Below are 22,887 nucleotides of genomic sequence, written 5' to 3'. Positions count from 1 at the left end.
TATGTGCTAACAACAACTAAGGCCAATTAAGAGGAGAATTCAATAGCTGGCGACTGATAGCTGCCTTGGTAATATGGAGTGCCTCACTCGCTTTCCGGCATCTATGCCACCACCTACTGCTATGATGAATTAAGGATCTCTTTTTAAGAGGACAATCCATCAGCAGTGGGAAAGCAAGTCAGGCATACCCCATTATGGAGAGAATGGGGAATATGGAAGAGGCCAGTTTCTATAACCAGGATCCAAGGCGCAACTGAGGGCCCATTGGACTCCTTCTGAAAACCAGCATAAATTGGTTTAAAGCAAATGGATTCCCCCCAAGGAGGACACTGAAGACCCTTCCCTTTGTAAATCACATGATAGAACCTTCTAGTCATCAAAAGACAGTGGATAGGGTTGGGGAGGGGCCATCATATCTGCCTGACTCCAAGCCCTGTCCTTGTTCAAACAACCTACGGGGGCCACCCAAACAACTTTCTACAGAAAAAAACCCTGAGATAGTCATTGTGATTTTGCAGATTAACCACAGGAGTTTTTATATACTGCCAGCCAAGAGAGCCAACAGAATCTAACAAAGAGACTTCAGGTGACAAAAGTGGACTCCGAAGCTAGTGAAAGTGTAATTGGACACTGTATCAAGATCCACCAAAACACATTTCCAGAGAAGCGTCAACAAATCAGGGAAACATTTAACGACAGCGAGAGCCGTGCAGAAGTCCCTTTCTAACCCTACGTTGGCTCCCCTAGCAGCATCCTTACTCAGAACCATTTAGAACAGTTCTACACCTACAATTCCTCCTGGTGGCACCGAAAATGTACGTAATCAAATATTTACAAGTCAAATATTGAATAACACAGACTGGGGGGGGGGGAATCTGTATTTGGCAGTCATACACTTGCTTTGCAGCGTTCAGCCAGGATGCAGGGAACTGTGCAACTTCTTTGGGGCACCCAATAGCCTTTCGGCTGGTGTTTTTCAAACTGGCAGCCCCATATGGCATGGCATGTGGCTTTTGTGACCAAGGGAAGCTGCAAAAGCAATTTGTGCTAATGGTTGTGGGAGTGGATGAAAATCCTATTGGGCATATCTAAATTAATTATGTGGATCCCAGGCATTATGTATTTCTAGCTTGTGTGTGTGTGTGTGTGTTGTCAAGTCACAGCTGACTCATGGCGATCCCATAGGGTTTTCAAGGCAAGAGACTAACAGTGTTGGTTTGCCATTGCCTGGCTCCACGCCACGGCCCTGGTATTCCTTGGAGGTCTCCCATCCAAATTCTAACCAGGAATGGAGTAGCAGCTGTCAATGGCCCCACTATGATTTCCCATATCCAGATTCTAAACAACTAATGTCAACTTGGCTACAGTTACATAACCCCTCTGTGCAGGGCTGCATTTGAAGAGTTTGGAACCTTCAACAGGTATAAAATGCAGCTGCAAGGGTCCTACTGGGGCATGAAAACAATCATATTAAGCCAACTTTACTCCAGAGGCATTAGCTTCCAATTTGTTTCTGGGCTCAGTTGAAGGTGCTTGTTTGGACTTTTACAGCCCTAAACGGCCTGAATCCAGGGTACATGAAGAGATGTCTCTAACTGTATCAGTGTGCCTGGGTTCTGAGATCTATGGAGTATGAAGAATGACACTGTAAGCTGCTTTGGGTCCCCACTGGGGAGAAAGCAGGGTATAAGTAAATAAATAAATAAATAGATAGATAAAAATTACATAAAATAGTCGCCTTGAGGTCCCTTAGGAGTGGACAGTCACCCTATAAACATTGGTAGTAAAAATAAATAAAAATATTTCGGGACATTGTTATGGGGCCTGAAAAAAAGATCTGTTTTGATGAAATACAGAAAAGACGACTGAGCATTTGGCACATAAACGCTTATGGCTACATGACTTCAATGACAGGAGGGAGAATATAATTAGGTTGATTTGTGCCTATCTGGAAGACCTTGGCGGGGAGGAAGATCAAAAATAGACTGGATATGGAACTAAAATGCCTTGCCAGATAGGGCTCAGCTGTCTGCAAAGCAAGGACCACACTGTGAAAAACAAGACGTGCCAAATGAGAAATGTGAATGTGAGATGAAAGCTGCTTACGGACTGTACTTTGGTGAGAAGAATGAAACTGGATTAGGTAAGCTAAAAGAGATCTGACTATTACCAAGGTATGTTTTATAAGGAAGCTGAGAAGTAAGGGGCATTCTTAATGCCTTTTCTTTTAAAACATGTGCCTATCTCTATCCACATCCCAAAGAAACAAGAGCTATCATCACTCTTGATCTTCCAAAATCTGGAATAGATATATATTTACATGTGTTCCGCAGAACAGGGAACAGGGAATGCTCTCAGCTTTTTTGTAATACATATCTTAATAATATTAGATACCTTTTAGCTTACCTGATATTCCAATTCCTTGGTGTCTCGAGTGGGTAAAGCTGACCTTTGTTAAAAAGAGAGGCAAGGCAGAGAATACATCAGACTGCCTTATTTCTGAAGATGCCAAATCACTGGTACATCTTACTCAGTATTGTATACTCTAGCTGGCAGCAGCTCTCCAGGGTCTCAGGTACAGTATGGACAGCCTGGGATAGACTCTGGCACTCTATGCATGCTATTGTTCCTTTGCTTGGAGTTGCCGAGGGCCAAACCTGGAACCTTGTGTACGCAAGGCATGTGCTCTACCACTGAACTGTGGTTACTTCCACCATATGCTCTATTTCTAAGTCATTTTTCCTTCCATAGTTGAATGCTGTTCTTTACTACTACTTTAGGATTCTCAACAGACATCCCAAATAATGGTTTTCAATTGGAAATGGCAAATAGCTTGACTTGTCTGCAATTGCTGGAGAAGTTACTGAGATCACAGATGTGGGACAGATCACTCAAAGCCCTGCATAGAGGTCAATGGTAAATGCACTACAAAACAGTACAAAAAACCCCAACCAGAACAAGAATCCTTTTCCTTCCTAGATGTAAGGTGTTTCTAAAGTTACAGTTATCTTCCTTCTTCTGTATGGAAAACTGAGTGAAGTAGCCCATTAACCTCAGCAGAACCATGCCTGTCCTTTTAGAATACAAGGAAATTATATAATAAAATCAGTCTTCCAACCAAAAATCATATCAGCAACATTATCAAGGCTGAAGGATACGTATAACAGAATGGTAGCTACTCCTGGCAACACATTCACTATAGTTAGGCTATGTGTTTTTTTAAGGGAGATATCAAATCAAAAGTGGCTTTTAGGGAGAATGATTTAATGCTATTGAGAACTGTGGCATGGAACTGCCTTTAAGCTCTGCCTGAGCATCAGGACAAGGACAATGAAGGGGAAAGGGAACACCACCAGCAACAACTCAGCCCATCTGGAAACGCACATCAGCGATCCACCTTCCCTTGGGACTCCGTTTATTTTCCCCTACAGTAGGCTATTGTAGTCAGGTACATTGAGGGCTTAATGCAGCAGAACACCACATGCCTTTACAATTTAATCCATCTAATTTATATGCTACTGGCACTGCTTAGATTAGGCAGGTAACTGAAGCGACACTTAGCAGATACAGGATGTTTCTTATACCAACAGCCTGATTCCCTTGAATAAGGGCAGAGCAGGCCTGCCCTGACTTTGAGAAAGATGCTTTCTGGTAATAAGCCCCCAGGGTTGAAAGTTCTCCCTGACAAGAGAGAAGCCAGGCTACTGAGAAAAGAGTGCAGAGGTCAGACAGAGCTCACAGAATCCTAGAGCTTGACGCTCAGACCATCTCATCTATTTGCCTGCCCTTCGGCAGAATCACCCACATAGCTACATCCCACCAAAAAACACTGAATGGAAGACAGAGGAACCCCATCACCCAGATGATAGCAGGCTACAAGCAGACAGCAGGAGCAGAAAGGCATCCAGTGCCAGGAATTCCACACAATTCAAGGGCAGGTTTAAATGCCAGTGTCATCATTTTTTTAATAGCCGATTTGTACTCTGTAATCAGAATATAAATAGACCAACTCTGAAGACCAGCCTACAGCATGAACATTCCTCAGGGGAGTCATTATACGTTATGCCAGTCTGAGACAAGGAACCAGGAGATAATACCACAGACTGCTTCAGCAGCTCACATACAGGGCCCCTTAGAATGGCCAACTGAGTGGGTGAATAAGAACACAAGCAGTTAATTGAAAATACTTTATTGAGTGGTATAAGGGGTCACTTACCCTTGAAAGTCAGTATCAACAAGGAGTCGGACCAGAATTCCTGTCACAGCCACAAGGATTGGATAGTGATCAACACTCTCCAGTCCTGAAGAAGAAAGCAGAGATTTATAGCCCCATCAACAGTGAGGAAATGTAGGCCACTGACTTTCCTAAGCATCCCTTTTTACATCCCAGGAGAGCCCCAGCTGAGGCCAAATTAGCACTGTAGCGCACTGAGATACAAAACATAGCAGAGAGCAAGGAATGGCTAAAAAGAGAACACCGGAATTAAGGAATGGGTTTACATAAACATTTTACTACACTCAGAGCTCACCTCTGCCAGTTCCACCAAGACAGTGGGATAGTTGTTTGTAGCTTCTAGCCATAGGAAAAGCCAAGCATTATCACATTTTTATAAAATTTTGGGTGCACCACTTTATCCACCTATTTTATAGGCTACTGACATTGCTTAGATTAGGAAGGAAACTGAAGAGACACTTAGTAGATATAGGGTGTTTCTTATACCAACATCCTGGTGCCTTTGAATAAGGGCACAGAGTAACGCTTGGCTTGCTGCAGGACTACAAAATTCTTTGCACAGTTAGCACCATTGCTAATTCATGTTTAAAGGGTTTAGAATTTGATAACTGGGGATTCACCAAAGGACATGCATTCCTCAACGTATTTCCTTGCATTTACAGCTTACCGAGAAGAGTGCCCTTTCAGGATGACAGCTCAAACCACAACCAGAGCAGAGCATTCCTGTTACCACACTAGCTGTGCCTAACAGAATTCACCTCCAGAGAAGGTAAATTAATCCAACAAAGAACAGGAAAGCTGAGAGATTAGTGGCTCTTTTTAACATTCTCTCCATTCACAACCTGCATTCTCAAGTAGTTGGCCTGAGCCCTTCATCCACTGGGAAGGGGGTGGGGGGTGGGGAGAAAGGCTACACTGACTCAGCAAGACTGTTCACTTTCAATTGCTGACCAGCATTATCACAGATCTACAGGAATGTGCCTGTTGACGTGCAGGAGGTGCTTCAGCAGTTCTTCAATAATGCAGGGAAAGGAAAAAGCCCCTTGCTCTCAAAGTGAGTGCTACTAAGACATGCTGTCCTTTCCCTGTCATGAGGTAACAGGCTGACCGTCTAAATGACAAGCCCATATAACGGAGCGATAGCATAAATGGAACTCACTGAGCAGTTCTGCATTAAAATGCTCTTCCTACCTATTCACGGGGGGGTGCTCTATCGGCTTCTACTTCTATAAACAGGGCATCTTGCTTCCCTGAAAATAACTTCACTTTTTAACAAGCTTCATAAGAAAATGGATCCCTTGGCCCTGAGTAGGCCGGGCACATGGCCATCACTTAATAGCTACTTGGTGTTCAATGCCAAGGCATTCCAATATTCACTCCAAGTAAGCTTACTATCTACAGCTGCAAATGTTATGTTCCTCTGTAAGACAGCCAAAAGCAAGATGCATGAGGCTTTCTTTTAAGATTAGAAATACTCCTTCATCTTCATGCCCATCCTGTGAGTTTCTGTCTGAATAGCAGATGGGGAAATAGTGAGGCCAGCACAGGCTGCTCTGACAGTTGTAATGTTCACCTGTGGGTATCGTCCCAATGGTTATCTATTTTTTCAGGGGATTTCATTTGAATTTCCAGAGGGAGTGGTCCTGTGCAGAGATATGTCTCTAGCTAATCAAAGATCCTATTTTGTTTGGAAAACACAAGAAACATTCAAGACCTGTTGTTTTGGACTGTGAATTTTCATGACAGCAGGGAAGAATCTCTCCCAGGAATGTTGGGGAAAACTATGCGGAGAAAAGTAGCTCACCTGGCAGGCGGAGATTGACCACTCTGTCAAACAGATTGCGCTCAGCCGTCACACGATTCAGCACCTGATTCAACAGCTGTGGGGAGAGGAGATAAGATGGCAGAACGCTTAAAGGACAGGGTTCGCCTACTGACAGGGATGGCCTATCTAGAGATGCACTCATAAGACATGGATTAAAGAAGCCCCCTCCCCAATTTCAGAACCGTGCCAGTAAAAGGTGAGATTTTGGGCCCTTTGCTGTTATAAGATGTATTGGGGTATAGCAAAGGACATGCTTTCTCAGAATAATTCCTTTCTTAATGCCTTAGAACATCCCACCTTTCAGCTCTGAAATAGCACAGTGGTGAGGCAGAAGCTGGACGTCTCAAAAGGCTTAATGTGGCCTGCTTCGTCCTCCTTAGATCACACGGCATGGCAGACTCTGATCAGCAAGGCTGCACAGGGAATTTGACAGGCTCTGTGTGAACCGTGACAGTGATGGCAGACTTAAGCCTCCAAGCAGTAATAAGCTAGAAATTGGTCAGATTGCATCGGCTCACATCAAAGGCTGAAGCCGCTTTCACTGAAAAGCTCTTGGAAGGGAAAATCAGCTATTCATTCCCAGAGTAGATAGGCTCCTGGAATGGAAAATGACAGGAATTCTTAAGAAGCTAGATTTCAGCGTAGATGTATACTGGAACCTCAGCACAAAGATCCGGCAGGGTGTTCAATTTAAAGAGAATGAGAAAGATGAGGAATTAACCAAAAATCTCATTGTCCCAATCTGAAGCCTCACCAAAAATGTGGCAGAATTTTGCAAGTGGGGAAAAGGGAGAAGACACAACGATTCCTCTCCACTGACAAGAGCTACATCATTTTAAGAAGTTTTCAGAAATCTAGTTTCAAGGATCACGCTGCCCTTCCCCACCCACCCCCACTAACCTATTTTGAAAGTGCATAGTGAAGGGTTGTACAAACCAATATGGTAGGAGTACAGGTATTTTAATCAAAAGATTTACTGCATAGTCCCCCAGCACACACAAGTGGCTGGGTTATTTTATTTACATACAATCACAGCAAACCTATTCATATGATCAGCCTCTCCATGCCGATTCAAACTGGATTTCTAGATGCATCTGCTACCTTGGCCTGTACAACCATACCCCAGTTCACAACAAAGCTTTCCCCACCCCACCCCGATGCACTGGCATCTGCACACAGGCACTCTGTTCCCCACAGCTTTCCGCTCAGCAATCTGACGCCAACTTCCAGCAGCACCACCTGCATGGCCATACAATCTTTTTCTGAGCAGCCTCCAGAAATTGTACCACTAAAATCAACCAGCCACTACGGGCCTGCCAAACAATGCTGCTGTTTCTTCATCTACGCCCAATCATTGGTGCACAGGCTCCAGGCATCTCCTTTACTTGTAAAAGATGACATAAACTCTCACATCACTGCCGACACAGGAAGAAAATGCAGTCTGGATGTGAAATCCCATCTAGTGTACAGAACTCCACTTTCATAGGATTCATAGTATTGACACATTTGGGAAGACTGTAAACCATATTCTGAAGTATCTAAAGACTTACGGTGCCTAATCTTTGTCCACAGTGGCCACAACTGGTCTGTATGTGAACACAGATGGCAAAATCCTATTGACACAGGACAGATGAGACACTTTCTCCTTAGATGTGCTGATTTGCACATTTCTTCTGCCAGTACTGTGAAAAGCCGGTGGGGTTTGCTGTACTGACAAGACAACATTTAACTATGTTCTGCTGTTCTTCCTGACAGGAAGAGTGATTTATTGATGCATTCTGGTTTTGAAGTTTAAAGTAAATACCGTAAGCAAAAGGCATCTGACAGAAGGAATTAAGGACAAAAGCCTAGAGGTAGGGATTGTTAGGAATATCATCAGAGGGCACAGATGTGGCACAGATGGTTTTGTCCTTCATTGTCACTAAATGTACGGGCACCTTCTACCACAACAGCACTGAGCTGAAGACATTTCACTGTACACACATTTCACTGTACACTGTACACACATATTTCCAGGTAATTATTGTCAGAGAATGACAATACAGCAGTGAGGAAAGAAAAGAACAAGCACACAGTTTTGTCTGAATCATTCCCAGACCTATTCATACTCAGTTATAAGCTTTGTTTAGGAAAAGGAAAAACAAAATTCAGATTGAGAACTTCAATTGTGGAGCAAATCAGCTAGAGCAGTGTACACAGAGAGAGTGTGTTATGAAATGGTTGTCCCCATTCTAATGTTGCCCTGAAGAGGCAAGGATACCTGTGCAAGTCTCCTGAGTAACAGCTCTGATGAGGGGCGACTCCAGTCCAGGAAGATCTCAGGAGCAAGAGTGACAGTCATTTCCAGTACCCTGAGAAGGCTCACCGACAGGTCAAAGCACGTTGCGCACACCTTCAGCTGACGGCTGTCTACAAAATTTCTTTCCAAGCGTTCTGCAGCCTGCTGGATCTGCCCAGATGAAGAGGATGCAGATTAACATAAGATTCAATGGGAAGCAGCAACCCTTCTTCTCTGGTCTCGTCACTACCCTCTCCCTTCTTGTTTTCACCTCTTACAGAAATTGGCTCTATCCCAGCAGTCTGCAGGAACCCACATTCCACCCCCTAAAGACACAGCACAACGATTCCTCTCCACTGACAAGAAGTAATTCACCCCTCCAATTGTTCACTAGATAGATGGCAGACGATACAGTTGCAGCAGACCTGCTCTTTCCAACTAGGTTCATTTGGGACCCACAGTCTTACCTCCTGAATCATGCCAATGAACTCCGAAAAGGCCCAGTTCAGTTGGTTAAGGACACTGTTGAGGAAGCTGGGCGCCATTTCACGGTCACTGCACAGCAGGTCTGCCATGTGTCGTTGCAGCAAGGTGGATGGGCAGGGCTCTGGAAGGAAACGGCAGCAGCTTTTAGAGAGGCCACACAGTTAGAGGGGTCAAGACAGCTGCAGCCAGGGGCAAGCCTGACTTACTGCAGCTGAGGGCAGAAATGGGAAAAAAACACAGACAACCTTCTGTTCTTCACAGATATGTGCCTCCACTTCAGCACCGTTCTGTCTCTTAAAACCACAAGGAATTCTTTGCACCTCTTTCCGCAGAGGTCATCTTTACGATAAGCAGATATGGCAGGTGCCCTCCAAGGCCAGCTCTTACACAGACTATTCTGAGCGTGTCCCATCGCGATAGCCAGAAGCCCTTTGCCATAATGCTGACCTGATTTAGCCAGGCTGTGGCCATGCACATTTGCTGTCTCCCTGCAAATAAGAAGTCGCACCCTACAGCTGAGTTCCAGTCAAGCTCCCCTCGCGCTCATCTCCACCAGGCTCGAGGCCAGCTCAGTACTAACCTCTCCTGAAAAGCAGCATCACAACAGCTTCGCAGCAGGGGATCAGCACCAAAACACCATCCCTGCTGCTCTCTGGGCACATGTTCATCTGTGTCTGCCCAGCTCCAATGGGGGAGGGGGGAGGTTACATGGCAGGTACTCATGAGATCCAGAAATCAGGCCTGCAGCAGCTTGTGCCAGTCTGAAGGAATCCTCCCCACATCACCAGGGGGAAGGGGAACAGGAAGGCACCTCCAGGAAATGTGCTAGCTCTCATCACCAGGAAGTTATCCTCAGCACAAACTAGGGACACTTATTTTCCTCACCTCTCTTCCCACCCCAAACACTTCCACTGAAAGCAAACAGGCATCAGAGGAGCTCTTGCTGCTCTTAGCATTTTCACAGTGGAGCGCGGATGAGGTTTGCTATTATCACCAAGACTGCTTTAGCAACCGAGGAGGGTACTCAGGTACGTCAGTGACGGCCCATCTCAGGCCTGCTTCCCACATTACTTTTCTCTCCTTGCCTTGTTAAAACATATTTAGAAGCAGTCAGAAAAATGGCTGAAAGCCTGCGTAACTTTGGAATATGAAGTGAGACACATCAGATGTGAAGTGAGACACATCTGCTGGATCCAGTTGTCTCAGGTTTCACTTCTGAGCCATGGCTCAGTGGTAGAGCATCTGCTTGGCATGCAGAAGGTCCCAGGTTCAATCCCTGGCATCTCCAGTTAAAGGGACTAGGTAAGTAGGTGATGTGAAAGACTTCAGCCTGAGACCCTGGAGAGCCGCTGCCAGTCTGAGTAGACAATGCTGACTTTGATGGACCAAGGGTCTGATTCAGTATAAGGCAGTTTCATTTGTTCATGTTCATGTGTTCATATTACAACAGCTCCCTCACTTTTTTGCCATCAAGTTGCAGCAGACTTATAGTGACCCTGTAGGGTTTTCAAGGCAAGAGACGTTCAGAGATAGTTTGCCATTGCCTCCCTCTGCATAGCAACCCTGGACTTCCTTGGTGGTCTCCCATCCAAATAAAGACTACAGCCAACCCTGCTTAGCTTTTGAGATCTGAGGAGATCAGGCTAGCCTGGGCTATCCAGGCCAGGGCATTTAAAACATGCACATAGAGAAAAACAGCGTTGAGGAAGCATTCTTGCCCTACAGAACATTCTGTGAGTCTTGGTGACATATGATGATTTCCCCCCCTTACAAATAAATGCTCTCAAAAGTTAAAATTTCAAGAGCAGTTTCTGGCCTTTCTCAATAGGAAGAAGAGTAAAAGATCTACAAATGTTCCTCTAACACAGGTGACCACTTTATCCTGCTGACTCACCACCAGCTTCAGTTTTGGTGCTACCGAACATCCTGCCAAATGAGGCTCACAACATTTTACACATATAAAGCATGATTGGAAGGCTCACAGTTGTGATGGCAAGCTTTAGGAGTTCTGCCTACCAGCCACAGACAGTGATATCTATATCCAGGCTTTGAGCACTAGCCAATAAAAAGACTAGCAGCTGCTCTTAATGCCAGGAGTGATATTTAAGAAGAGATGACTTTGCAAGTAGGTCCAGAAGGCAACCTAGGCAGGAAATTACTATAAAATTGTCCTTTAATAAACTGTTGTTGAAGGTCTGAAGAATATTCTAACTATTAGAGCCCCTTCATTGATAGAATGCACAAGTCAGTGCCTTGGGCACCGAAGGTGAAGAATCCTTGTGATCTCCCAGGAAGAAGGGTAGACTGGACTCCACATTCAGAAACCCCTCATCAAGGCAGTAACCCGGGCATATATGGAGAGACAATCCCTCGCCAACTGCAGCAAGCAAGTCCTTCCCCCCTTCTCTGTTCTCCACTCCATCCCTGCAGCAGAACAAAGGTGGGGGGAGGGGCCTGGCCCCTCCTGGGCAATGTCACAAGGGCCGCTAGTGGACAGGCTCCTTTCAATTAACTTGGTATTAATTATTTATTCAAGCACACCTTAAAATAGAAGAGAGCAAGATCACTAGCCTGTGCCCTCCCTCAGACTTTTTGGAGCCAAGTGCAGAAATAACTGGTAGTTAAACAGGACCTTGCCAACACCTAGAAAAACGAAGCAATGCCACCCTGACCTCCTGAGACATCCCAAGGTCACTTATTGCACCACAAACACCACAGGGGTGTAATGCATTGATAATCTCAGCTTCGCGCTTGGTTCAGAACAGTGGGATGGCATCTTTTTTGGCAGGCTGCATCTGCTAACCTTTTCTGTTCCTCACAGAATCATAGAATCATAGAGTTGGAAGGGATCACCAGGGTCATCTAGTCCAGCCCCCTGCACAATGCAGGAAATTCACAACTACCTCCCCCAAACACCCTCAGTGACCCCTACTACATGCCCAGAAGATGGCCTCTCATAATCTGCTTAAGGTCATAGAATCAACATTGCTGACAGATGGCCATCTAACCTCTTCTTAAAAACCTCCAGGGAAGGAGCGCTTACCACCTCCCGAGGAAGCCTGTTCCACTGAGGAACCGCTCTAACCATTAGAAAATTCTTCCTAATGTCTAGACGGAAACTCTTTTGATTTAATTTCAACCCGTTGGTTCTGGTCCAACCTTCTGGGGCAACAGAAAACAACTCGGCACCCTCCTCTATATGACAGCCCTTCCATCTACCCCAAGCTCACTCCCATGTTCACTGAAGGAGGCTTTTAAGAAAAAGTGGGGGGGGAGGGGGGAGAGAAATCAACAAGAACGGGACAGTAGAGATCACAGCCACAAAGGGGAAACTGCTATGGAGACAGAGAGCACGTGAACAACGGGACAGCAGCTACACACACATACACTGTGCACGCATAATGCACCCTCCAACCAAAGGCAGATACACACACATCTACCCACCCTGAGGCACATTTGGCAGGTCACCATCATGAATCTTTTTGATGGCACTTGAGACGATCCCTTGGTCCACCCAAACTCATCCCCTTTTATCTCCCTACCCCACAGTTTCCAAAGCTGAACCCCATTTACAGTGGGAATGACAGAACTGGACCTGCCTGCACACCAAGGGTGGGAGGGGAAGAGGCTCTGCTAAAGGGCTAAAAACTATTCCACCACCATACAAAAGGAAGACAACAGGAAACTTACTCTGGAAACTAGCAACAGAGAGATCTCCTGGGCCCAAAAAATAAAGAAACAAACAAACAGAGAGCAACAATAAATAAAGATGCAAATATTCTTAAGCAGGGTCTACCGGGGGTACTGCCTTATGCAGGGCTATGAGGTTAGGTGTTTTGTCCTTTTATTATATGATCTCTCAGAGAGGGCAAAGGGCCAACTGATAACGTGACATCTGTTAAGCAACCCAGAGAACATGAGCTTATACAAAATAGCAGTGTATACAAAAGCATTCAGTAGCTCAAAAACTCCTGCCTAAGGCACAAGCATATTTTGTGTGTGCAGTTAAGTCTGAGGCTTGTGTGTGTGTGTTAAGCGCCGTCAAGTCGCTTCCGACTCATGGCGACCCTATGAATGAAAGTCCTCCAAAATGTCCTGTCTTTGACAGCCTTGCTCAGATCTTGCAAATTGAAGGCTGTGGCTTCCTTTATTGAGTCAATCCATCTCTTGTTGGGTCTTCCTCTTTTCCTGCTGCCCTCAACTGTTCCTAGCATGACTGTCTTTTCCAGTGACTCTTGTCGTCTCATGACTTGACCAAAATACGATAGCCTCAGTTTAGTCTGAGGCTTACTGCACCATTAATTTGCTCCACATTATTAGCGTGGCCGAACTATGTGGCTTGGCTGCGCAGTCAGATTTCCCCCACGCACCTTGGCTAAATTCATCGCTGTGTTTACAACTGCCTGTCTGCACTTTCCCCTAGGGAGCGTCGCATAATTCATGATGTCATGGATGTGTGACAAGCTCCCCTTCCCCCTTTTTAATTTTTTGCAAACTTCACCCTGGCAGCCTGCAGCCTGGGGACCGTATCTCCGCTCAGACCCCCTGCTGTCCCTATAAAAATGTCCACAAGCACATACAAATTGGGACAAGCAGCGTGAGAAGCCGGGCAGAACTTGTACAGGGTTGAGCGAGGGAGACTGCAAGACCAAGCAAGGAACTCTCTCCCGTTGCTGCCACCTTCGTTTGAAAACTGCAGTCCCATAGTCTTCACAGAACTCATTTAATTATAATAAACACTGCACAAAGTTGCTGGTGTGTCTGCAAAGCCCCTGTCCTGGAGGAATCCCTGCTCAGAAAACTTGCATAACTGCTCTCCAAATTGCTCTCCAAATGAGTCGCTTCTTTGCAGGCTTTAAACACCATGCTTGACATCCTGATCCCTTTTTTAAAAAGAAGAGGAACGATCCAACATTACTCCAAGTGCATTTAAAAAAAAAAAAAGGCTCAGAAAATGGCCACTGGAGGGAAAGGAGAGGGGACATGGGCTACACAGTGGGTGTGGACGGCAGAGGGGTGGGGAAATAAACAGCGTCTTAAAGCTATCTGCACCTCAGGGGAAGCCGTCTGGGAAACGGAGAAAGGAAAAAGATCATCTTATAAGCATTTCTGGAAACCACGTGGATTAAGCGACAGCGAAACGGTTCCACCACTAAAGGGAGGGGGGAAGGTGCGATCATGAATCAATAAAACGTCTCAACCAACGTTTCAAACAGTGAGTGCGTTAGCCTTCTGTCTGCCATCTCCATCTCAATTGCTTCTTACACTTGTAATGTTCTTCCTCTCCATCATCAGCAAAACCCACTCACTTGGGTCCAGAGCTCTGAGGCCCTTAATGAGTGATTCCTCTGCGCATGGAATAGTATTTTTGAGGACCTCTTATTCTCCCAATGACAGAGAACAGCCCTTGCTATTTCTTTTCCAGATGTCTACAAAGAAGAGGCCAAAGCTCCCCCTACAGCCTGTAAATGAAGTCTTACAGAACTCCCTCCTGTGCAGGAGAAACAAAATTCTGAGCACTGCAGTAACACCAAGAGACCAGTCCAATTCTAAAACATGGACAAATGTAGTGGGTGATACACGCCTCAAAATAATGGGGCTGTAGGGCCCTAACATTCACAGAAGAACAGAAGGGGACTGGGCGAACATATATTAGCAGCCCACTGCTGAAGATTTATATGCCAGGTTTTAGACAAATAAAGGCTGACAACTCAAGAAAGATTTAGCCTGCTGTCCAATGTTTTACCATAGCTTTTCCTCAAGAATAAAGGAGGCCCCACGCTGTTCTCTACACTGCTCATCTGTACTTCGTTGGAAAAAAGTCTCCGTCTCTCTGTCCCTTCACACTTGAATGAACGTATTCTATGCCAGGCTGGAACAGAACTCCAGTCCCCGATGAAATCACACACCTCATCAGCCCGTCAGGGATCCAGACAACATATCCCTAATGATTACTGCTGGGAGCTCTCCATCTGCCTCACATGCCGATTCCCAGCAGTAATACAGACAATACCCAGTGATACCAGTTACCATGCCACTTACTGAATTACACAAACCCATCAGCTACAATCGCAAAGCAATGTCTCCCCTCCTCTTAACATTTACCCCCACTCACTCTGCAAACTGGGGAGATTCACATCCTCAGGCTTGGTTTTCAGCAGATGAGGAAGTCGTGTGTACCTATATCCAAATCCACAGCCCTAAAGGAGGGGGGGGAAACCAACAGGATCTTTAAACATACCTCACATTCTCTCACACAGGGAACATTAAGACACTTTCATAAGAAATGTATAAGAAGTATTAGACAGTGAGTTAAGGTGGAATTCATGCAGAGAACGGGCACTGGGTTTAAAAAGCAGAACACAAATTCCAAACAAAATGAGAAAACAAAGGGAGAACCTATCCTTACCCGCCACAGTCGTACAAGGATCCAGTTGGTCTGGGCCCAGGGCCTTTGCTCATAGGGGGCCAGCAAGTTCTTCATCATGGATATTCGCCTGCCATAGTAACACAACAGGTCAACACCATGAGACAGATATATGCCAAGGTTGAACAGAGGAGCAGATTCCAAGGCAGGATGATTCCCCTCACTTGAGAGGAGAAACATAGCGGGAAAGGTGAGGACTCGGGTGAAGGAGCAGTCACCACTCCAAAGGGAACAATAAATTTGAAAATCGTGCTGGATTTAGGGAAAGAAAAGGAAGTACGCTTCTTCTAGGATACATGTTGTTATACACAAACAAAGAAACCAAGAACTTACTGCTCTCCTGGGATCCTCTCTACAGCACGGAGAGAGTGGGGGTAGCAAACATAGCTGGCCAGCGCTTGCATTAGGGAGTCCCTGATATCTGATTGTGGAAAAGAGACAGAACTTTTAGCAGATAGAACAGCAACACAGATTTCCAGAGACTGTGAAGCAACTGTTTACTCCAGTAATGGGAGGCAGACAAATAGCCAACATAAAGGGACAGGACAAAATAGAATATGAAGCTATCGTTTCCCTCTTCAATGAGGTTTGCTACGAGAGAAATTAAAATAAACTGTCCCTTAGTATTCCACAAACCTCAACCAGAATTCAGAGGGGAATGAACAAAAGTGGGCTTAATCCGCAGCACGGGCAATTAAACAGCACTTTCAGTGGACATGAGCTGTCTTACCAGTGCCCACAATCCTTGGATCAGCAAAGTGCTTGGCTAAAATGGCAGCAAGGTGCGTCAAAGTCTCTTCATATCCTGAAAAGATGCCAAATATTAAAATCACAAACACACACAGAAATTTCATAAGATTGACCACTTATAATCAGCTGTCATATTATTTTTAAAAAAATAAGAACAAATGTTTTTGAAGAGACAGCTTGAAAACATGAACCGAGTATACCTGATGGACCAACTCTGCCAGCAGCTTTCAGGTTGTCAGTTCATGTTCAGCTCTTAAGCGGAAGCAGGTGAAATTCTCTTAAATTCAAGAGAACTTTTCCTCACTTTAATAGGGGGAAAGGAACCGTACAAACTTTACAGCAGCTGTACAGACTGGGATACAGATATGAAAGCTGGAGAGAGGGGGTAGAGACAGCAGAAAAATGTGTGTGTGTGTGGGGGGGGGGTCCAAGAACCTTTCAGGGTAGCAAAAGCTAAAACGTGTGCTAAAGTAGCATAGGTTGTATCAAGTCTGCAACTCTGTCTCTCTAGTATTCAGTATATTAAAAAAATTGCTTTTAGAAGGCCAAAACATTAATAATTTTAAAATCAATAAATATGCCAAATTATAAAATTTCGCATGCAACCTACATAATAAATAATGCATTTTATTTTGGTAAGCAGTAAAATAAGTTTAGGTTTGAGAAGAAAGCAAGTGTTGCATATATTCCAAAACTTCTCCAAAAAGTTTAGTTCTGCTGGAAATGAAAAAAAAAACATGCTTTGAACATCTCTGGATATTTTACATCTCTAGACTGGACAGATTTCCTTCTGTACAGTGGGTTTTTGGGACATGCGCGGAATCAGTGCAGTAGTAGCAGATCCACATGTATGTGCTGTAAAATTAGAAAGAGGATTACAATTTTTCCCCTGCAAGAGGGAAAGCAACTGGGGGGAGTGATTTCTAATGGGAAAATTTACAGAAGGAAGAGGAGCTGCACAGTAAGACAGAAGTATCACCCTCAAGATTTCTTGGCATTTTGCAACTGGCAAGAGGTCAAGGGACTTGTGCTTGCAGAAACATTCATGAAACACCAGCTGACAGGTGCTCCTAAAGCCAGCTGCCAGCTTGCCACTTTAAACCCAGTCATTTAGGCTTACAGGTTAAAACCAGTACCACAAATATTAATGATTTTTGGCCTGGCTCGGACATAACGCCAAATCATAATTTTTGTTTATTTAAAATATTTGTTCCCTAAATTATCAATCACAATAGCTTCCAAGCTGGCCTTCAACATAACTCAAAGAAAACAATATAAAACAATTAAAGGCTAACCATAAAATAGCAATACGGTATACAACAGCATTTAACCAGACCCGTAGAACTATTTAAAAATTAAAATAACCACTGCTGCAAACATGAGAAACTTTTAGAAATATGGGAACAGCGCTAAAATAAATAATCATGGCAGGAGACACTGAAACTAATATAGCATAAATAGAGAGGGAGGTGTTATGATTTACTGAGGATAAGGGTAGGGGAATGTACAAAAGGCCTGAATGAAGTCTTCATTTGGTGTCAGGCACAGACAAGTGTGCAAGGAATTCCAGGGAACAAGGAATTCTAGAGTTTGGGTGCCACAACAAAGAAGGCCCTGGCTCTTGTGGCCTTATGTCAGAAGGTGGAAGCACAGAGCAGGTCTTCATAGATGAATGTCAGTACATTAAATTATTTTCAAAACTTCCATACAGGTGCGTGTTAAAACAACAGGAGACTATGATCATAACCCCTCTCATTTCATAGTCAATCCAGTAAGATTCATTTATAAGTAGTACTGTATCAAAGCAGAACTTAGTTAACAGCATTATTTTCCCCTGCATTACGCCTTTAAACCATCAAATGATAATTCACTTGCAACAGTTAGCTACCAGTGTACCCTACTTCTAACACAAGTTTACCCTTTCCATCCTCTAGTCACTACATAAGTAAAGGAGAAGCTGCATAAAACAAAAGTCCAATGGCGCAACATTTAAAACAAATTATCTCAACACTGTATGGGCAAGAACACACAAGACCAATCAAATCAAAGGCAATTTTCTGCATTTTGATGCTTTTACCCAGTGAATGTACTAAAGGATTTTTAATAAGATAAAAAAAATTACACTGAAGTCCTTATGACTGAATCTCTTCAAAAGTGAACTCAGTGAAATTACTGTGAGAATGTAAAAAACAACTCAGTCACAAACGCTTATCAATATAATTGAACAGCATGGTAAACGCTGTCCCAAAAGAGACCATGAAAAGAAATACAGACACTGGAATCAGTCTTATGTGCTTCTCTTGTTTCAAATGGCCTCCAATGGTGGACTGCCAACCAGTGTTGCTTGACCACTTTCCATTCAAACTCTCTTTCATGCTCCCTTTTACACAAGAATACTTTGCCCTTGTTTTGCACAGCTTTTATTTGTAACCATCAACTAGGGTAGCTGGGCAAGAAAGAGGCACAAAAATAGTGTGGGAGGGGATGTCAAACAACCCTCATTGCCCCACCCCCCGAACTGTCCCAGGCAAGAGAAATGATGGCAACAGATATGGGGGACAGAAAGGGGAGGAGGAATGTTGGCACAAAGGACAGGAGGGGAGATGCTGTTGAGAGCTCCATGGTAGAAGGTGGAATGTCAGCAGGAACAGGTGGAGGAGGAAAACTGATTCTCCTTCCACTCACTGAATCTCACCCCATCAAACATTTTTGTGAGTCCCTATTGGTTCTATTTGGGTTATAAAATCTAAGAATTAACATGTGCATTTGCTTAAGAAATTAGTTTTAGTGATGTTACGCTAAGACACTATGATAATGTGGATGACAAAACAGTACATGAAGATTGTGAGAGACAGGGTAGGCACCCAAGCAGCACAACTGTGTTTTCATTGACTGCAGCCTACTGAGCAGAGTAATGCTCACCCAGCATGCACCAGTATCAACAAGTTTAGAACCTCTGGAAACTACTCTGTAGTTTGGCAGTGAGAAGATAGGAAATCGGCGTAAGTAACACTACCAGGGGTCATAAGAGAGGAACGCGGTGCCCACGAGCACTGGATTATTTTGTCAGTGCAGTCGGCATTTAGAAAACATACTTTCACACACATAAAAGCAAGTTTTTTACGTAAAAGCTAAGATTCTTGCCAATATCAGCTTCTGTGTAATCCTTTTTCATCTTGTTTATAGGTTTCTACATGCAAAATGTACAGAAGGCCCTGCTTACAGACCCTCTCCAGCTCCCTCCTCCTCACCTGGAAGGTCCTCCATGCTATTGACAGGACTGAAGTAGTTCTTGAGAGCACTGTAGCTATTCATAACCACACTCAGATAAAATTCTGGCATAAATGCAAAGAGCGAGCCAATCCTGTCTCCATGTTCAATAGTGCGGATGCACACCCGCAGCAACCAGTATATATCTTGCATCTTCTCCTGTAAAGGAGCAGTTCCTAGTCAGTTTGTTATCTCAGATGGAAGAAAAGGATAAGTATACATAAGGGTTTAGAACACTACTGCAGAGACAAATGAAGCCAAAGATGTCACCCTGTATCAAGTGATGTGTAAATCCTAACAGAAAGCAAAAGGGGATTCAAAATTCTGCTTTGCACTTCCAAAGCCATACGAACAATACCTTAAAATATGAAGGTACTATTGGAAGAAAAACAAACAACAACCCTGCACTTTCACAAAACTGCATGAGGATGACCACACACTCTCACTTCTTTCTATTCTAATTGTGGAAGTCCAGAAACAAATGCAGATTTGGCAAGTAGAACCGGCATCCAGGGTAACTAGAAGAACTTTGTTCACCTTGTAATAGCCCTACTCCAACATGGGCATTTCACAGATTAAGTACCTAATTCTCAAACTCCTCATCTGACATATTATAGATCAGAGAGAGAGAGAGAAGAGTTAAGGGGCACCCATCATATTGCGAAGAAAAATGCGACTCTTCAACTAGAGTGGGGATTCTCCAAACAAAACAGAGTAACCTGCAATTACTGATATATTTTTTTAAAAAATGACTTAAACTTCTATGGCAATATTGCCAGACTATTTCTACAGTTCCATGATGTAGTCTGATATTTTACAGAAAACAAATCAATAATCAAATGATTGTCAAACAGCATCTACCAAGTTAACTAGGGAGGGAGGGAAAGAGAGAGAGAGAATATGCATATTAGATATCTTAGTTCAGCAGTAAATTACAGGGACAGAAAGAAAAGACACAATACATTAAGACTAGGCTCTATCAATGGTTATTAGTATGTTATACCCTTCCAGCATAATTTGAGCCCAGCTAGGTCAGAAATCCATTCCCAGATTATACCAAAACAAAAATTGTAAGCAACTCCTTTTTTATTTTGGCAGATAAATTCAGTGCTAAAATGCAGACTTGCTCCGTAATAAAAAGCAGCTTTATACCATGCCAAAGTATGGCACATAAGATATGGGATGCAATGGTGCACCTCCAGTCAGCATTTACTTTCCCTCTCACCTTTGAATAAATGGTAACGTTGATCCAAGCAAGACGGCGACTCAGGTGATTAAGCTTCTCGGAAAAAACCTTCTGACTCTTCACCAGCTCATCATAGATATCTCTTCTCTGTATTAAACACAGGAGGAGGATTAGGGGCAAAAAGACCAATCCTACTTTCAGAAGCAGGTACACAGAAAACCCTGTTCTTCTTGCAAGCCTGTTCGCTATAATAGGGTTTTTAGTTACTGCTGGGAAATAACACCGACTGCCAAAAGCCACTGTCCGCTTCTCAATAACATAATCCTTGCACAGGGATTAGGGAAGATCAGGACTAAGTTACTAGTGGTACCCCACACAGACTTTGGAAACCTACAGTTCACAACGTTTTCACAACCACCGCTGAAACCTTAATCACAGCCTCTCATAAGAACATAAGAAAGGCCCTGCTGGATCAGACCAAGGCCCATCAAGTCCAGCAGTCTGTTCACACAGTGGCCAACCAGGTGCCTTTAGGAAGCCACAAACAAGACGACTGCAGCAGCACCATCCTGCCTGTGTTCCACTGCACCCAAAATAATAGGCATGCTCCTCTGATACTAGAGAGAATAGGTATGCAGTGTGTCCAGTATCCATTCTAACTAATAGCCATGAATACCCCTATCCTCCATGAATATGTCCACTCCCCTCTTAAAGCCCTCCAAGCCGGCAGCCATCACCACATTCTGGGGCAGGGAGTTCCACAATTTAACTATGCGTTGTGTGAAAAAATATTTCATTTTATCTGTTTTGAATCTCTCGCTCTCCAGCTTTAGCAGATGACCCCGTGTTCTAATATTATGGGAGAGGGAGAAAAACTTCTCCCTGTCCACTCTCTCCAAACCATGCATAATTTTATAGACCTCTATCATGTCTCCCCTTAGCCGCCTTCTTTCCAAGCCTTCTTCACTCCTGGCACTAACACCACCAAAAGATACAAAAAAACCACAGGTTCAGATGTTGAGCTGGATCTGATAATCATTACACCACAGAGGCCAACATGTTAAAAATTACTCACAGGAGAAGAGTGTAATGAGGTGTGAACTGATACAAAACCATGACTCTCCTCCCCTTTTCCCATCTTGCATAAGTCTAAGTCTCACATCATGGAAGGAGACCACTCAGTTGAGCAGTTTAATAATTTGGCCCTCAACATACCACTAGAACTGATCCTTAGATTTAAAGCCAAGCTACTTGTTCCAAAATGTAGTAAAGTATGGGTACCTGTCTTTTTATCCTATCTCAGCTATTAGCAGTACTTAGGATGTATGCATATGTGCGTATAAGCTGCCTTGAACCATGAGGAAAGGCAGGATATAAATGCTTTAATAAACAAAATAGTAAAAATAAAAGATTTCTATCAGGGAAACAGCATGGTGGGGAAGGGTTAACCACTCCCCTGTCCTCTAGTGGTACAGCCTTGATCCAAATCCACCCCCTGGTTGCTTTTTAATATTAAAAGAAAACATCAGTAGACTCAGACACAGATATCCCACGTACTGGGTAGTTTGGGCCTTAGGTTCATGCGTTTGAAGGATCGGATCTGATTTTTTTTTAATTTAAAAACTATAACTAAGTTTTAAAAGGAAGCTATGTTCAAATATTATAGGCAAAAGTCACTTGGGCTTTGTTCTTTCAAGAGCTTTTGCAATTTGGGAGCTGTTAATTTACCAGCATCTAACTCTAAATAAAAGCACTGAAACACCAGAGAGGTAGCAGTAAGAATTAAGGTTGGAGAAGCAACTAGGTTTTAAACTCATTCCGGAGAAATGAACAAAATGCTCATTTTATTCCACCCATATGGAGAATAAGCCATCGTAGTTTCTCAGCCAGTCTTCAGGAAACAAGCACTAGTGGTAGAGGTGGGGCTTGGAACAGTAACTGAATGATTCCTGAGGAGAATAAACAGCACATGAACAACAGGTGGCCTTCTTACCCTCTTTGGGCATCGGCTCATCTTTTCTTCAGTGTCTTTCAGCGCCAAAGCATACTCATTCACGTCATCGGAAACACCTACCATCTGAAATACAAGCGTTTCCATTCATGTTACAGCACATTTGTAAGAAAAACTTGGCAGAAGTAGTACTCTGTAAGTAGTCACTTCTTCCCACCAGTTGCCTAACTGTAGCCAGTGCAAAATCTACCAGCACAAAGGCAGAACTGCGCACAATAGAAGCAGACCTACGTCTGTGGACATCGTTCACGGCCAACCAGCACTGAAGGCACAAAATGGAAGGGAGAGTTTTCTGATGAAAAGGGGTAGGTTGGAGGGGGTTGCTTGAACCCTTCCTCCACCTGCTTTGCCTTCCCCCAGCATGAGTCCCTCCAAGTCAGTTTTCCCCTCAACTGGGTTCACATCCATTCTCAAAATCCA

General features: G+C 43.9%; 1 protein-coding gene across 1 annotated transcript in view; it reads right to left on the bottom strand.

Annotated features, from left to right (window-relative positions):
* Positions 1 to 22,887, bottom strand: part of RNF123 (ring finger protein 123) — a 111,195-nt gene that overhangs the window by 47,865 nt on the left and 40,443 nt on the right. The window contains exons 25-36 of the mRNA XM_056853978.1: positions 22,450 to 22,533; positions 20,496 to 20,603; positions 19,252 to 19,429; positions 15,981 to 16,055; positions 15,584 to 15,671; positions 15,233 to 15,320; positions 14,939 to 15,023; positions 12,514 to 12,540; positions 8,805 to 8,944; positions 8,320 to 8,508; positions 6,039 to 6,114; positions 4,217 to 4,301 (exon numbers count right to left, since the gene is read on the bottom strand). Of these exons, the coding sequence (XP_056709956.1) occupies positions 4,217 to 4,301; positions 6,039 to 6,114; positions 8,320 to 8,508; positions 8,805 to 8,944; positions 12,514 to 12,540; positions 14,939 to 15,023; positions 15,233 to 15,320; positions 15,584 to 15,671; positions 15,981 to 16,055; positions 19,252 to 19,429; positions 20,496 to 20,603; positions 22,450 to 22,533 (1,223 nt within the window). The remainder of the gene's footprint in view (positions 1 to 4,216; positions 4,302 to 6,038; positions 6,115 to 8,319; positions 8,509 to 8,804; positions 8,945 to 12,513; positions 12,541 to 14,938; positions 15,024 to 15,232; positions 15,321 to 15,583; positions 15,672 to 15,980; positions 16,056 to 19,251; positions 19,430 to 20,495; positions 20,604 to 22,449; positions 22,534 to 22,887) is intronic.

The sequence above is a fragment of the Euleptes europaea genome, chromosome 1 (genome assembly GCF_029931775.1).
Source record: "Euleptes europaea isolate rEulEur1 chromosome 1, rEulEur1.hap1, whole genome shotgun sequence".
Lineage (NCBI taxonomy): Eukaryota > Metazoa > Chordata > Lepidosauria > Squamata > Sphaerodactylidae > Euleptes > Euleptes europaea.
The sequence above is the reverse complement of the archived record's forward strand: the minus strand, read 5'-3'. Positions and strand labels throughout refer to the sequence as shown.